The sequence below is a fragment of the Cydia fagiglandana genome, chromosome 2 (assembly GCF_963556715.1).
Source record: "Cydia fagiglandana chromosome 2, ilCydFagi1.1, whole genome shotgun sequence".
Lineage (NCBI taxonomy): Eukaryota > Metazoa > Arthropoda > Insecta > Lepidoptera > Tortricidae > Cydia > Cydia fagiglandana.
This window is the reverse complement of record NC_085933.1, coordinates 2,893,982-2,910,757: the sequence shown is the minus strand read 5'-3', so window position 1 is coordinate 2,910,757 and position 16,776 is coordinate 2,893,982. Positions and strand designations below refer to the sequence as shown.

Below are 16,776 nucleotides of genomic sequence, written 5' to 3'. Positions count from 1 at the left end.
CTACCCGTATTACTATAATACAACATATTACTATCCGTATTCCTATAATACAACATATTACTATCCATATTACTATCCGTATTACTATCCATATTACTATCCATATTACTGGGGACGTCGTTGAATTATGAATTTTACAGTACATACATATGATGATGCTACTTTATTCCTATTTCCTACTATTCGCACTTGTAACGTAATGTACTTTTATGACTTATGAATTATGAATTTATCAAATACTATGAGTTTTATTTGTCTGAGTATACTTTAGATACCTCTACTATATACAAAATCAAATACGTTGAAGTAAAAATACATATAACAGAGAACGTAAATACCTACGTTGCCACACTATTGGCAAAAAAAAAATCTGATAAAAAAATAGAAGGAATATTTTTTTTCTTGATTATATAGATATTCAAAATTAAAACTACAATGATTTCAATAACTAAAACATGTCGCATGCCGCAGTAAAAATTCTCGTCAACGTATTTTTGGGCCAACCTGCTTTAAAAACATTTAAAATAAACATACAACCGAATTGATAACTTCCTCCTTTTGAGATTTGGAAGTCGGTTATAGTACATTGTGCAACATGGGGCGTAAGTTGAATATTGCAAATAGGCCAAGAAATAAGAAGTTATAGAGGGAAATGCTAGGAACACAATTTTTGACTCCGTAACTTTGTTTGGACTAGTTAGGAGGTGAACATATCAAAAGTCCCCGGCCGTAGCCCCGGTGCTGGGGGGGAGAGGGGGAAAGAAGGTCTCATTTTTCGGTTTTTCACTAATATCTTGGAAACTTTGCGTCTTAGCGACATGACTACTGAGACAAACCAAAAGCTGATAAAATTTGTAACAAGTTTTATTCAGTCAAGTTTTTCGATATCTTGAATAGTTTTTGAGATATCCGCTCTTGAAAGTTTATTTAGGGCTTTCAATTTTATCCTGATATCTACATCAGTGAAGCTGCTAGGCCGTGTTTGGTATCATTTTCGTATAAATCGGGGGTGCTGAATTCATTTTTGGTACCTATCACATTGACACCATTCCTTAGAAAAAACATATAAACTTTAAACAAATACCTTTTTTTTTTAATTCATCTTTACGCTTAAACCGCTCAACCAATTTAATTGTAATTTGGTATACAGATATTTCGAGTCCCAAGACAGGACATAAGATACTTTTTATCTCAATAATCATCCTTTAAAGTTGTGAAATGGAGTATGGGGGGAATTCAACTTCGTCGACGAAACTGAATTCCTGAGGTAAATACTGCTTAAGGTAAAGTTTGAAGTCATGTTAGGTATCATTTTCATCTAAATCACAGATGTATACCATCCTAAATTTCACCTAAACCGGTTCAGCGGTTATTGACTCCTCATACAAACTTCCACCCCACTTTTCACATCCTCAAAAGATGCTTTTGGTTATAAAAACCATCCTATGTCCTGTGTCGAGACTGAAACTATTTCTATACAAAATTTCAACGAAATTGGTTCAGCAGTTTAAGCGTGAAGAGGGATTTTTAAAAATATATTTTTTTTAATTTTGGTTTTACTTCGGAATAGTGTCAATGTGATACCATAAATGAATTCAGCAGCCCCGATTTATACGAAAATGATACCAAACATGGCCTAACAGCATCACTGATGTAGATATCAAGATAAAATTAAAATCCCTAAATAAACTTTCAAGAGCGGGTATCTCAAAAACTATTCAAAATATCGAAAAACTTGACTAGATAAAACTTGTAACTAATTTTATGAGCTTTCGGTTTGTCTTAGTAGTCATGTCGCTAAGATGCAAAGTTTCCAAGATATCAATGAAAAACCGAAAAATTCGACCTTCTTACCCCCCTCTTCCCCGCAGCACCGGGGCTACAGCTGGGGACTTTTGATATGTTCACCTCCTAACTAGTCTAAACAAAGTTACGTAGTCAAAAATTGTGTTCCTAGCATTTCCCTCTACAACGTTTTTTGAGCATTCATTTACTGACCTAAAAGGAGAGTAAGTTAAATCGCGGCGGCTTGCCGGAGCGATTTATAGACTCGAGTTTGCAATATTATTACGCCCCGAGTTACACACATTGTTTTTCATCACACTTGCGATACAAAAATTAAGTATAAAGACAAAAACACTGTTAACTATGGCACTAGAAACTTCATAACTCCCTAGGGAGAACGCTTTTTCTATAACTCCCGCTAAACCTGCGTGCAATTCCACATTTACTGAGCGAGTGTGAAAAAAAAAGTAACTTATTAGACATAAAAATTATGAACAGTCCAGGAACAGCATCGGGAAATATTGGGGAACCCAACAGGTTAAAGTTTTGATTATAGTTTACTTTTGTAGTTAATTATTTAGTCACTTTTTATGTAAAAACTTTTGTTTATAGTTACATGAGTCAGTTAAACCAAGATGCACTTAAACTTGTGAAATGATCCCTAGATGTACCTAATTAAGAGATATTAATTATAAGTTATAGCTGTTTCTTGACTAACTTAGGTCATAAGAGTTCTCTTGGGAGTACTACTGGCTACATAGAACTAACAAGACTGGTAAGGTAATTGAATAGTTTTCTCGAATGCTATCATGGGTGTTCTAAAATAATAACGTAGGAAATAATGTTCTGTTTGGTAGTGACATAAACAGACATCAGATTCACGGGTCAAATTTAATGGTAAGCATGTTCCAATCATCGATGTTTTTCCCATACAACAAAAAAAAACTCAGTTGTTACCACTGGTAACGACTTGGTGGTAACTAGTGGGAATAACCCCTTCCACAAGGTTCTTTGGCGTCGCAGCGTGAGTAATGAAAGCTGAGTCAATTAAGACATGACAAGTTGTCACATAATAAGCCGCAGTTACTTATCTATATCTACCTACGTAACGGGACATTCTTAGATGCTTAGAAGAGATTTTCTCTCGTGTGTCTATGTTATCTCATTTTGTGCTGTTGGTTACTTATTATAACTTTCGTTGACCTGTTGCAAAGGTTCGCATAAAGAATTCACGAGAATTTTTATTTTATTTGGTTAAAAAAATACGATAGCGGGGTAATTTTGATAATGGCAAATATTTAAAAAACCAGCCTCACCTAAACATGCCTATTATTTTTATACAAAAGTATATGAAAATATGAAAGTACTGAACATATATATATACCGAACATGTACCGAAAATCATAATCATTAGTCATCATTTACTTCGATTCCTTTACAGGTTGTATTTAAAGAAGGAAGATATGAAATATCATTAATATCACTTTGAAGAAAAAATGAGCATTTGAACAATTATTTTATTTATTTTTTCCATGAATCGTTGTCTTATATATTTGATTTTGTGAACCATAGCGGATAATTATAAAGGAATATGTTTAAGCCATGGAGTGACAAGATTATGTAGGCGTTCATTTGACACGCAAAAAGATTGATTTAATAGAGAGGTATCTAGAGAAGTCTTTAAAAAATCTTGATTCGTGCCCTCGAGTGTAACAGCTGAATAAGATGGCGTTGTACTAAGTCATACCTATGATTTGCCCGTTTTGCCGCTACTGAATTATCAAACACCTATTTTTTAGTACGGAGCCGTAGAGCGCCATCTACATTGGCTATCAAAATCAAATTAGATGCAAGAATTTTCTCTTAGCCTTTACACATCTATTATATTATAGCCTGATCACTAATATATGATCATTGTCAAGAGGGCGCTGCTATTCTCATGTATATGATGACAGTATATAGTATGAAAAAATAAGTTCCAGTGAAATTTCGCTACATGGCGCGTTATCATATATTCCTGGTCAGGCTTCACAATCAATTAACATATGCTAATACTGTTCTCTTGCACATGATCGCTCTTCATAAGATGTCTACTAGTCCAGGGTCGTAACGCAATAATCTTGCAAACATCGAACATACCTAGTGTAAGGCCAATTCTGCAAGTAAACATACTATGTATGTAAACTGACACCTGTCGAGTAAATATCGTCAACACAGTACAGTCGCCGTCAGATATATCGGAGCGGCCGAGGTACTCAATAATATCTGAACACGCACTTTAGCGCCTTGACAATAGAGGCGTGTTCGCCTTATGCGCTCCGATATGTCTAATGGCGACTGTACCTCAATCGTGCACCTTATTACCAAGTGTTAAGGTCTACTGTTGGTTAATTAACTGTGTTGTTAGTACGCGGCAGTGTGTTAAGTGCAATGTGAAGCAATTCTCAAGTGCCCAATGCACTATGAAACTATGAAAGAGACGAATCACGGTATTGGTTGGTAGGTTGAGCAATCATGTTTAGGTAAATAATTGAAATACAAATATTTGTTCTGCAAGGGTTTTTAAACGTGTTAATAAACATTGACGGAAGGTAACTAGCAAATATTGATGTATCGTAAAATTACATGCAGGTCAATTCGAACGTACACTGACATAAGAATTATACCCGCATAATGACATTTGGTTATCGTATCGTACGACGAGATTTTGTAGGTATGTAAAACCAGCACTCACTCAAAATTTTTATATGGGTACTTATTACAATTATAGCAACGGAAACTAGTACAGTCGCCATCAAATATATCGGAGCGACCAAGGTGCTCACAAATATCTGAACACGCCTCTATTGTCAAGGCGTTAGAGTACGTGTTCAGATATTTTTGAGCACCTCGGCCGCTCTGATATATCTGATAGCGACTGTACCAGACATAGATACGTGTTACGTAAATGTTCAAGCCAAGATTCGTACAGTCACCTGCAATAATATGTTACTCTTCGTAGGCCGCAAAAATATATGACACGCTGTTATGGCTCCACAAATAAGATCGAATAAGATATTTTTGCGGCCTTCATTGTGTAATAGGTACCTTCGTTTTGACGACCGGTCTGTGAAGCCGATGGTCCTGGGTTCGAATCCCAGTAAGGGCATTTATTTGTGTGATAACATAGATATTTTCACTTCTCATGCTCAAAAAGTGCACCTTTATGTCGTGCGTAGACGACATAAAATCGCATATTATGCTCTAGAGCATAAAGTAAAATCATCTATTACGACCCTTATCGACTTAGCAATAAAGTCCAAATTCTGCCATACAAACTGCCAGCCCTGCCGGCGCGCCCCCGACCGGCCCAAGAACAATTTTCTTTAGTCTTGAATAAATACGTTAAAATAACCTAAAATATGAGATTTTTAAAATAGTATATTTTCCTCGCAATCGAAGTGAAAAGCAGAGTGTACAACAAAGGCATAAATGTCCATTTTTACCCTCGTCTACTATATTGGTTTTCGCTTCGCTCAGACCAAAAATTTGCCTCGGGTAAAAATGGGTCACTTTATGCCCCTGTTGTACAATCTACTTATTGTTCCTGAGTCATGGTTGTTTTCTATGTATTTAAGTATTTATATATTATATATCGTTGTCTGAGTACCCACAACATTCTTGAGCTTACTGTGTGGGACTTAGTCAATCTGTGTAAGAATGTCCTGTATTTAATTTAATACATTATTGCAGGTGACTGTGTAATTAAGCATGTCGTTTTAAAATGAGATATTACCTTCGATTGTATGGGAACGGCTCTTTGAAGCCGGTTCGGGTGACACTTAACTTCTATGTGAGGTCGCCAGGGGTAATCGATACTCTTTAAATGAAACAATCAGCTTGTAAATAAACTTTGCCATATATTAAATACAGAGGTCAACAATGGGAAACAGCGTCATTTCGCATTTGTACAGGCTGCTCATAAGAATTTGACGCCACCTATGATGTTCACCGGGCGGCCCTTGTACTTCTTGGATATGTCCGCTTCGATCTGAAAAACAAATATATTTCTAACTATTTGAACTAGGAAACAAATGAAAATTAAATTATTATTTTTTCTACTCGTCGACTATAATGGTTGACTCCCGCTTTAGTTGTCCTAGACTGTATTTAGGAGCACTACAGCTATGTTCCAGTACCTGTTCCTGCAGCGTCCGGGTGCGTGCGATCAGAGCGGAGACCTCGGGCCGCAAGCTTCGTGCCCGCGCTATGGCCGCCTCGCGCTGCTGTAGCCCGGCTAGCTTGTCGCACACCACCAGCTTCTGTAGTTGTTCTAGACTGTATTTACGAGCACTACAGCTATGTTTCAGTACCTGTTCCTGCAGCGTCCGGGTGCGTGCGATCAGAGCGGAGACCTCGGGCCGCAAGCTGTGTGCCCGCGCTATGGCCGCCTCGCGCTGCTGTAGCCCGGCTAGCTTGTCGCACACCACCAGCTTCTGTAGTTGTTCTAGACTGTATTTAGGAGCACTACAGTTGGATGTTTCAGTACCTGTTCCTGCAGCGTCCGGGTGCGTGCGATCAGAGCGGAGACCTCGGGCCGCAAGCTTCGTGCCCGCGCTATGGCCGCCTCGCGCTGCTGTAGCCCGGCTAGCTTGTCGCACACCACCAGCTTCTGTAGTTGTTCTAGACTGTATTTAGGAGCACTACAGCTATGTTTCAGTACCTGTTCCTGCAGCGTCCGGGTGCGTGCGATCAGAGCGGAGACCTCGGGCCGCAAGCTGTGTGCCCGCGCTATGGCCGCCTCGCGCTGCTGTAGCCCGGCTAGCTTGTCGCACACCACCAGCTTCTGTAGTTGTTCTAGACTGTATTTAGGAGCACTACAGCTATGTTTCAGTACCTGTTCCTGCAGCGTCCGGGTGCGTGCGATCAGAGCGGAGACCTCGGGCCGCAAGCTGTGTGCCCGCGCTATGGCCGCCTCGCGCTGCTGTAGCCCGGCTAGCTTGTCGCACACCACCAGCTTCTGTAGTTGTTCTAGACTGTATTTACGAGCACTACAGCTGGATGTTTCAGTACCTGTTCCTGCAGCGTCCGGGTGCGTGCGATCAGAGCGGAGACCTCGGGCCGCAAGCTGTGTGCCCGCGCTATGGCCGCCTCGCGCTGCTGTAGCCCGGCTAGCTTGTCGCACACCACCAGCTTCTGTAGTTGTTCTAGACTGTATTTACGAGCACTACAGCTGGATGTTTCAGTACCTGTTCCTGCAGCGTCCGGGTGCGTGCGATCAGAGCGGAGACCTCGGGCCGCAAGCTGTGTGCCCGCGCTATGGCCGCCTCGCGCTGCTGTAGCCCGGCTAGCTTGTCGCACACCACCAGCTTCTGTAGTTGTTCTAGACTGTATTTAGGAGCACTACAGTTGGATGTTTCAGTACCTGTTCCTGCAGCGTCCGGGTGCGTGCGATCAGAGCGGAGACCTCGGGCCGCAAGCTGTGTGCCCGCGCTATGGCCGCCTCGCGCTGCTGTAACCCGGCTAACTTGTCGCACACCACCAGCTTCTATAGTTGTTCTAGACTGTATTTAGGAGCACTACAGCTAGATGTTTCAGTACCTGTACCTGCAGCGTCCGGGTGCGTGCGATCAGAGCGGAGACCTCGGGCCGCAAGCTTCGTGCCCGCGCTATGGCCGCCTCGCGCTGCTGTAGCCCGGCTAGCTTGTCGCACACCACCAGCTTCTGTAGTTGTTCTAGACTGTATTTAGGAGCACTACAGCTATGTTTCAGTACCTGTTCCTGCAGCGTCCGGGTGCATGCGATCAGAGCGGAGACCTCGGGCCGCAAGCTGTGTGCCCGCGCTATGGCCGCCTCGCGCTGCTGTAGCCCGGCTAGCTTGTCGCACACCACCAGCTTCTGTAGTTGTTCTAGACTGTATTTAGGAGCACTACAGCTATGTTTCAGTACCTGTTCCTGCAGCGTCCGGGTGCGTGCGATCAGAGCGGAGACCTCGGGCCGCAAGCTGTGTGCCCGCGCTATGGCCGCCTCGCGCTGCTGTAGCCCGGCTAGCTTGTCGCACACCACCAGCTTCTGTAGTTGTTCTAGACTGTATTTACGAGCACTACAGCTGGATGTTTCAGTACCTGTTCCTGCAGCGTCCGGGTGCGTGCGATCAGAGCGGAGACCTCGGGCCGCAAGCTGTGTGCCCGCGCTATGGCCGCCTCGCGCTGCTGTAGCCCGGCTAGCTTGTCGCACACCACCAGCTTCTGTAGTTGTTCTAGACTGTATTTACGGGCACTACAGCTAGATGTTTCAGTACCTGTTCCTGCAGCGTCCGGGTGCGTGCGATCAGAGCGGAGACCTCGGGCCGCAAGCTGTGTGCCCGCGCTATGGCCGCCTCGCGCTGCTGTAGCCCGGCTAGCTTGTCGCACACCACCAGCTTCCGTAGTTGTTCTAGACTGTATTTAGGAGCACTACAGCTATGTTTCAGTACCTGTTCCTGCAGCGTCCGGGTGCGTGCGATCAGAGCGGAGACCTCGGGCCGCAAGCTGTGTGCCCGCGCTATGGCCGCCTCGCGCTGCTGTAGCCCGGCTAGCTTGTCGCACACCACCAGCTTCCGTAGTAGTTCTAGACTGTATTTAGGAGCACTACAGCTATGTTTCAGTACCTGTTCCTGCAGCGTCCGGGTGCGTGCGATCAGAGCGGAGACCTCGGGCCGCAAGCTGTGTGCCCGCGCTATGGCCGCCTCGCGCTGCTGTAGCCCGGCTAGCTTGTCGCACACCACCAGCTTCTGTAGTTGTTCTAGACTGTATTTAGGAGCACTACAGCTGGATGTTTCAGTACCTGTTCCTGCAGCGTCCGAGTGCGTGCGATCAGAGCGGAGACCTCGGGCCGCAAGCTGTGTGCCCGCGCTATGGCCGCCTCGCGCTGTTGTATGGCGCGCGCCGCGAGACCGGCTAGCTTGTCGCACACCACCAGCTTTTGTTTCAATTGTTCTGTCAGCATGTCCACGTATCTGCGAGGAAATTTTAACATAAAAGATCCAGTTTGTAAGATTTAAGATGAGACACTATTTGTATGCAATAATCACATTAAAGATATGCATAATTAGGCATAGAGATTATCGCACACTTAGGGTTCCCCCACATATGTAGACGCGGAATCGGCAAAATCCGAAGAGAAAAGTTTTATGTCTGCGCAATAAGAGCGAAAGTCGTTCGGCCCGGCTCGCATCGACCGGCACCAGCCGACGCGTCGATGGCTTTTTCGCTCCTATCGCGCCGGCATAGTTTTTTCTATCGGTTTTTGCCAAATGTGCATCGATATATCTGGGGAGATCCTTATTGTATGTCCTGAGTAGCGAGTGTCTGGGTGACTCTTTATCATTGCGTTGTGCATTAGTAGCGGTGAGTACTCACTGGCCGACGGAGCGGCAGTTGATGTTCACGAGGCATCACCAGACATCTAACTGTATACAGACCGGGAAGCTATGACTGATTAAATGTCCGCCTGTTCTATAAGATCTATCATAAACTACCTTAACTACCTGATAATACTTAACGTTGTGCAAATGGTTTGTATTAGAAGCGGTCAGACGCACATTTCTGGCTTACCAACAGAGCGGCAGCTGACGTATTTTGCGCCTGGTCTATAGGATCAATTATAAAGTACCTAGGTGAGTGTTTAACGTTGTGCAAATGGTTGGTGGCGGTGAGTCGCGCGGCGCTGGCCTGAGCGGTCGCCAACATGGCGGCCAGCGCGTCCGGGCTCTCCGTCGGCAGCTGCTGGAAGAGCGAGAAGGACTGTGTGTCGGTGCTCGTCTCGTAGAGGCGCATCTTTAGGAAGGACTCGAGCTGTGAACAAAAAATAATTTAGTGCCTTTAAAGGTAGTCATTTTTACTCTCAGAATCACGAGCTCGTTCGATCCTAATGGGATAAAAAAATGTCCCAGAGTTTTTTTCCTATTGTGTTACCATTTCCCCATATACTTTGTATGGCGGTAACAAAAAGGAAAGTTTGAAAAATGTATGGAAATTTTAGGACACTTTTTTCCTCTATAAAGATGAAAATTGAAAAGGGCTCGCGATCCTGACTAGAAATAACACAAAACTGTTTTTTGCCAGTTTTGTGTTATTTCTAGTCAGGATCGCGCAGGACACAATATAGGTATAAAAATGGCAAGAAATAAAAGAAACGCTCAATTCCCACACTGATTATAGTTTAAGATGTCCTCAGACCCCCATCGAGCGTAGATAATAGTAAGTTCCTTTAACCTTTTGACCACCACGACTGTTTACATGACATGCAATAGTAAACTTTATTACAATGTATTAATGTTCATTTTATACTGTAGCATTTGTCGGCGATGGCCGACTGTGGCGGTTAAAGGGTTGAGTAATGTGGTTTACAGCTACTGACCTCGACCAGTTGGTCGATGATCTGGTTCCTAGTACTAGGGTTGTCGAGCAGTGTTAAAGCGTCTCGGCCGCGCGCGGTGCCGCCCGCCACGCCCGCTGACTCCACCACTATACCGGACTCTTCTAGGGCTACGGCGGCTAGGTCGCTTGATAGGTCCTGTGAATAAACTAATCTTATAAGAATATATTAAGGCGCACTTGCACCATTCCACTACCCCGGGGTTAACTGGTTAAACCTAGAGTTGCCATGGTTACACTAGGTTAACGGTTTAACCGCTTAACCCCGGGTTAATGGGATGATGCAAGTGGGCCTAAGTAATCTAAAAAGCCATGTGAAATAAAAATAATAATAACATATTTTTCCCATTCTTTTTTTTACGTTTTGACCGCCACAGACGTCAACTGACGCGCGCGGCTACAGCCCAATATCAACCTTCGTGTATTCCAGCAAGGTTCATGATGACGCGGCGCACGATACTCGCGGCGTTCAAAAGGTTAAAGATTATCCCATTATAACCATTATACAGGGTCATTTTTGGGCCGTTAGCCATATTGCGCGAGGTTATTAGGTAGGCCATACTCAACAACTTTTTCTATGGGACCAACTCCGAAATCACAAAAATTTTTTTGGCCGTTTCATACATTTTGGTTGAGTGGATGTCGACGTTTTCAATGGGAAGGCCAAATTTTTGTTTTGGAATTTCGGGGTTGGTCCCATAGAAAAAGTTGTTCAGTATGACCTACCTACAAAAAGTTGCCTCCAGAAACTCGCGAACTATACTGGGTCAAGCAAATCTTGTCAGTAGCAAACGGCGGCAAATTTGAAAAATCGCGGGTTAGCAACACTGTGTTCGAATAATTCGAAAATCGCGTGTCATCTGTGCTTTATCTGTGGAATGTGGACCGTGAATGACAGCCATCATCTTGTTTGTTTACAAATGGTTTACAATGTTTTCATTCTGAATCGATTCTATTTCAAGAGATATTTCTGCTGTGTCACCATTAAATACCAATATATTAAACAAGACTGTGCTTAATTAAAGCTAAGGTGCCTACAATGCTTACAGTGCCAACTGAGAAATCTAATAAAATATGAAAATCCAGTATGACATCTACCTGCTGAAGCAATGATTTTATTCATACATTCTTGTTTAACGGCATAGTCCACTTACAATTTTATTTTGAGATCTTCAAATTGGTTAATCATTTTTATCAACATCACACACCGCTTTTAAATTGTCCGTCTATATACGTATTAATAACAATTTCAAACATTTTCAATAGAGAATCCGCGAGTGACAATTTGAATTGACGTACGTGACAAGGCGCGCTCAGCGGAAAAAAAAGTTTTGGTTCGATGTACATTATACATTGCTGCTTTTCTTAGCGCAATACTACTCTTTGAGTGTTGCCCTACTTTAGTTTGCTTTACATTGCTACTGACAAGATTTGCTTGACGCACTATAAATTGACATGAGTTTGACAAATAAAATGATACCAGGAATAGCAAAGAAAAAATAGTCAGGGGTATATGTCGATAAAATGATATCGATAAGTAAGATGCACTTACTACCCATGTGATAATTAATTATAAAGGGGTCACAAACGATTTCCACTTGTATGAATGTGACGAGAAAAGTGGTTGATTCGATTGTAAGATTGTGACGTTACCAATCAAATCAGGAGGTGCGGATGTGAAACTGACAAATTTCAATGTTAAGACGTTTCGGAGGAGCTGATTTTAGGTAAATATACACATCTCGCTAACGGAAGCGGCTCCTATAACTAGTGCGATAAGAACAAGGCGAAAAATCCTTCTTAAAAATCTCTAAAATCAAAGTTTTGTACTCGAGTGTTTCCTCCTCCAAAACTTAACCAATCGTAACCAAATTTGGAAATCTAAATGATTATGAAATTATCTGTGCCGGACCGTTTTGCTTTTTTGGCTAATTGATATCCGTTTTGAATACTACGTCTCTCATTGCGGCATAGTCAAAGAGTCCATTTTTGAAAGGCTCTAGCGCCTTAAAAAACAAAAATATCAAAAAAAAGCAAAACGGTCCGACAAATCATTGCTCTAGCATCAAAACCCACGGAGGAAACAGTCGAGTACGTTTGTATGGAGATATGACCACTCCTGTTGGCTCTTAATATGCAGGTTTGGGGGCAAGTTGTTTATATCAAGAGCTCGCGGTTGTCGCCATAAAACTAAAATTGGTGATTTAATTTTATACAATGTGACCGGTAGATGAGATTGGTCGATAATTAAAGTTAGACCAAGAAAAGTCTGCAGCGATTTTGATAGCCCACGCAGTGCAACTGTTATTTAATACGTCATAATTTCATAGAATTTTGACGTATAAAATAATACTTACACTGCGTGGGCTATTAAAATCGCTGCAGACTTTTTTGGTCAACTGTATTTAAATTCTGACCTAATCTTATTTTCCCTTCTGGGTCGGCCTTATTTGTATTTTGAGCCAAAATCACTGTTTCTATGTTATTACCTACAACTTGTTACTCTAGCTGTAAGTTTTTCTAACAAATAAAATAAAATAAATATAATAAAATATTTATTTAGTTACCTACAATATGTTTATCCAGTATTTATTACTATAAATTTGCACAATTTTCGAAATACCAAGTAACATTTGTAAAATAATTTAAATTACTTAAAGATACATTTTAACTGACCGCGCAACAGTAGCGCCGCTAGCGGTGGATTCTCGCGATATTCTCTAATTCAAACTTTTTTGAAAATATCGATACGAACAGCACTGGCCAAACTGTGGTATCATATGTGCATATTGACCTGTCAATTTAGTTCGCGAGTTTCTGGAGGCAACCTTAATCACTTCGCACAATATGGCTAAAGGTCCAAATATGACCCTGATTCATATAATATGTATTCTCATTTCTTTTATTGATTTTAATTTCTTTTCCTTTTGTAAGATTTGATATGTTTTCTGAAAGAGCTACGTATTTGTGATTTCATGTACATATATGTTTATTTTTTATATCAAACTCTATAAAGTTATGTACTCACTGAGTATAATTGCATGAATTCTATAGTAATTTAAATTGTATTTTTCTTAATTACTCGTAATGCATGTTAATTATAAGGTGTAATAATGTTTTGAAAAGATGTGTCCCGCCGAGTTTGTTGCCGGTCCCATATTGGGATACCCTCCTCCAATTGAGGGGGGATTTAAATCTTCTCGGGGCAGAGGTGTACGGTTGGAGCCGGTAAAGGTTTATTTGACGTTCATAAGCGCATTGTAATATGCCTACTTGAATAAACTATTTTGTATCTTATCTTTATCTTATCTTATCTTAATAGTTGATGTATTGTTATTGAAATTTAAGTCATGTAAGCTTAAATAGTACTTGGCTCGTTGGGTGGATGACATCCGAAAAATCGCGGGGCAGTTCTGGATAAGACTAGCCCGGGACCGGGATACGTGGCATACACACATATGCCCAGCAGTGGGCGATTAACTTTTTGGGCCGATATATCCACACCGTAGGTCCAACCCCAAAGACCAATTAATCCACAGACCACAGAGCAACACAGACCTACGTGCATATGCATAAAGTTCAATTTCAGTTTTGACACTTCGGTGACGTGGCGTCCGAGTGACAGCTTTTGTGTTTGACACGGAGTCGAAAAGGCTAAAATGATGATGATGAAGCTTAGTGCGTGTGTCACAATAGTCACAACTGCTCCGAGCTGTATCAGTAACAGTCTAGCTAAATATAATTGAGAAATACATGCTAGGGACACTAATGATACTCGAGATAACTTACCAGGTCAATAGCAGGCGCGCTGTCGATGTTGCCCCAGTCGATCTCGCCCGTGTCGCCGACACCGAAATCTATGTCGGCGGGCGCGTCTACAGACCCGAAGTCAATCCCGCCGCCGTCGCCAAAATCAATCTACAAATCAAGGTTATTTTTCCATGCTTTAATTTCATATCGTTTGTCAAAGGAATGTCTCATTTCAATCATAGACAGAGAGAATCATACTATCTTTGTCTTACACTAGTACTAGCACCCAAAAGAAAAGGATGAGTATATTTTTTTCTGGTTCTTTTTCTCTGACTGACAAATTACCTTGTCACCAGCGCCATCCTCATCATCCAGCTCAATATGCACCGGGTCAGGCTCCACAGCCAGCGGCGGCTCCCCGTAGCTCCACTCATACACCGTCACATTACCATGGTTCACCACAAACTGCAGTAACGGTAGAACTTCAGGAGCCTTGTCTCCGAGGGCATATTTGGTGAAGGCAGAGTAGAGATCTATGCCAGGTTGGATGGGCTTAAGAGATTTGCCGATCTGAAAATGAGATATGAAAATGGATTTAATAAAAACATGTTTGCATCAAACCCATGTCAATGATATTAATTATATTCTTTTGTGATTAGGTGAGAAATGTAAGGATAGCAAAAGTATCTTTAGCGAGAACAGTATATTGATCAAAATATAGATGTGGTGTGAAGTGTAGCTAGTTTATGTAGTCACTATAGTCTTACGGGCCTGATTTAGTTAAATTATGTTTTATGACAAATGACAAATAATCCCTAAAATGACAGATAAAGACAAACGATTATTGGCTAATTGAGATTTGTAGCGCGTTTATGAATAAGGGGCGGTAAAAGTGTGCCTAAACGTTAGATTTTACAATTATTTTATTTTATTCTACTCTTTATTGCCATTTCAAAACTGAACCCTACATAAAATTGCCTAAACTTGAAAATTGCATAATAAATGACATACATCTTCATATATCTCGGGTAGTTCCTTCAGCCGTTCCACCAGCTCCCTCTTGATCTTGTCCCCCTGGATCCCGAGCTGCCGGCACTGCGCCAGGAACTCGGACTTCATTGATGCCTCGTTCTTCAGGTGGTCTGCATTCTTCTTTTCATATTCCTGAAATGTAGAATGAAAGTATGATAAACACAATTTTGTTATAATGATGCATTCCTGTTATCCCTCATTAGGGACATAGGGCTCACAGAAGAATCCTCCATTTGTATCTTGAGTGGCTACTTCCAGCTCTTTCCAGCCGAGTCCAGTTGATCCAGCCTCCTTCTCAACTGATTGCCTCCATGTACAATACAAATAGTGATTTTTTTTCCAACAAATCAAAAGGGAATAATTAAACTTAGTTTTTTTATCAAAATAGGTGAGCAATATTATTCTAATACTAGGTGCATCTGGACTTCATATACAAACATAAAACATATTAAAATTAAATTCACCTCCACTCTAAACAAACTTTATAATTATATCATATATGTTTATAACAAGTACACAAAAACACTTACAACTTGCAATTGCTCCTCCTTAACAATCTGTTTCTTCAAACTTGGGATCTCATAATTAATATTCCTAACCAACATCTGCGCTGCCTCCGCCAAGTACAAGTTTTCTTTTTCGTAACTCTTCACCACATCCAGCCAGTCCTTCATCCTCTGAGAACCATACCGTCCAAAGAGGTTCTTAGTATCGGCCTCAGTTTCTTTTAAAATCTCTATGATTTTCTGGCAATGGAAATAATTGATGTAACTGCCTGAAAGTAAAGCTGCTATGTCTTGGTGCGCTGGCATGTCCTGTATGGCATTATTTATTTTTTCTCTAACGGCTATAACGTTCTTCTGCCATTCCTTGTTTACATGCCGACGGCTGACCAGCCAATCTTGCAATTTTCCTATATTTATGTCGATAGGTATGTTACTTTCCTAAAAACATTTAAAAAAGTTAATAAGTGAAAGGGAACTAAGATAATCGGTATCTTAGAAAATAGTGATGCTTATTACTTACGTCCATGATAATTAATTGTTATTGTTGGTTCATAAAATAAAGAAATTTACGGGTAAATACTTGTGCATCTGGTGTTATTGTATTGTGATGTGGTGACGTTTTGACGTGACGTGTTAACTAAGTTTTGACATATTGAAAATGTTACCATGTTATTATTATTATTTCCACAACAGTTAAATCACGGTCACGAATTAAAACTATTAGATAAATAATTATATCAATTGCGTGTTATTTATTATTTCTATTTAATATTATTTTAAAAGAAATTGTCTAAGTACAAGGCCTAATAACACAAATACACTTACTAGGTATAGCAAATACTAGATTCCTTATCATGTTTTCTGTATATTACGTCCTCGATTCGAAATAGATAAGTATAATTCTTATCAAGGTAGTGTCAATGTTGTATCATAATATTCATTAGTTATAAATTTTGAAGCTGGTAGGTAAGGCACAACTTCAATTACACCAAAATAAAATCAGTTATATCAAAAAATACTTAACTTACATTATGGATTTCAGTGAACACACAGAGAACCAGTAAGTATTTATTATAGTATATAAAGTGGACTAAAATGCAATAACATGATACTTACAAGATTATTATTCAATCAAAATACAGATACCTACAGCTTAAAATTAGCATAGAAAACGCATACTACATTTTCCTGGGTATCAAGACTGTGCTTGGAGCAAAAGTTTTAAAATAAATATTGACTTGGGAATGAGAAGTCTTGTTTTAATTAAACAAGACTTCTCATTCCCAAGTCTTTTAAAGTTTACCTCA

General features: G+C 40.9%; 1 protein-coding gene across 1 annotated transcript; it reads right to left on the bottom strand.

The window, feature by feature from the left end:
• Positions 1-5,666: 5,666 nt before the first annotated feature.
• On the bottom strand, positions 5,667-16,115 carry LOC134673572 (CDK5 regulatory subunit-associated protein 3). The gene is made up of 9 exons (XM_063531572.1): positions 15,990-16,115; positions 15,494-15,907; positions 14,943-15,095; positions 14,277-14,501; positions 13,971-14,099; positions 10,165-10,320; positions 9,418-9,599; positions 8,590-8,761; positions 5,667-5,815 (listed from the first exon to the last, which is right to left on the bottom strand). The coding sequence occupies exons 1-9, from the start codon at positions 15,993-15,995 to the stop codon at positions 5,744-5,746; spliced, it is 1,509 nt and encodes a 502-aa protein (XP_063387642.1). The 5' UTR covers positions 15,996-16,115; the 3' UTR covers positions 5,667-5,743.
• Between the last annotated feature and the right edge of the window lie 661 nt (positions 16,116-16,776).

Bases quoted from the DNA above. Each gene is read 5' to 3' on its own strand.
- LOC134673572 (XM_063531572.1), bottom strand. The intron at 14,100-14,276 runs GTAATTTGTCAG...CTTGATTTGTAG, and splicing joins AGGATGGCGCTGGTGACAAG to ATTGATTTTGGCGACGGCGG. The intron at 10,321-13,970 runs GTAAGTTATCTC...GTTTATTCACAG, and splicing joins GCGCGCCTGCTATTGACCTG to GACCTATCAAGCGACCTAGC.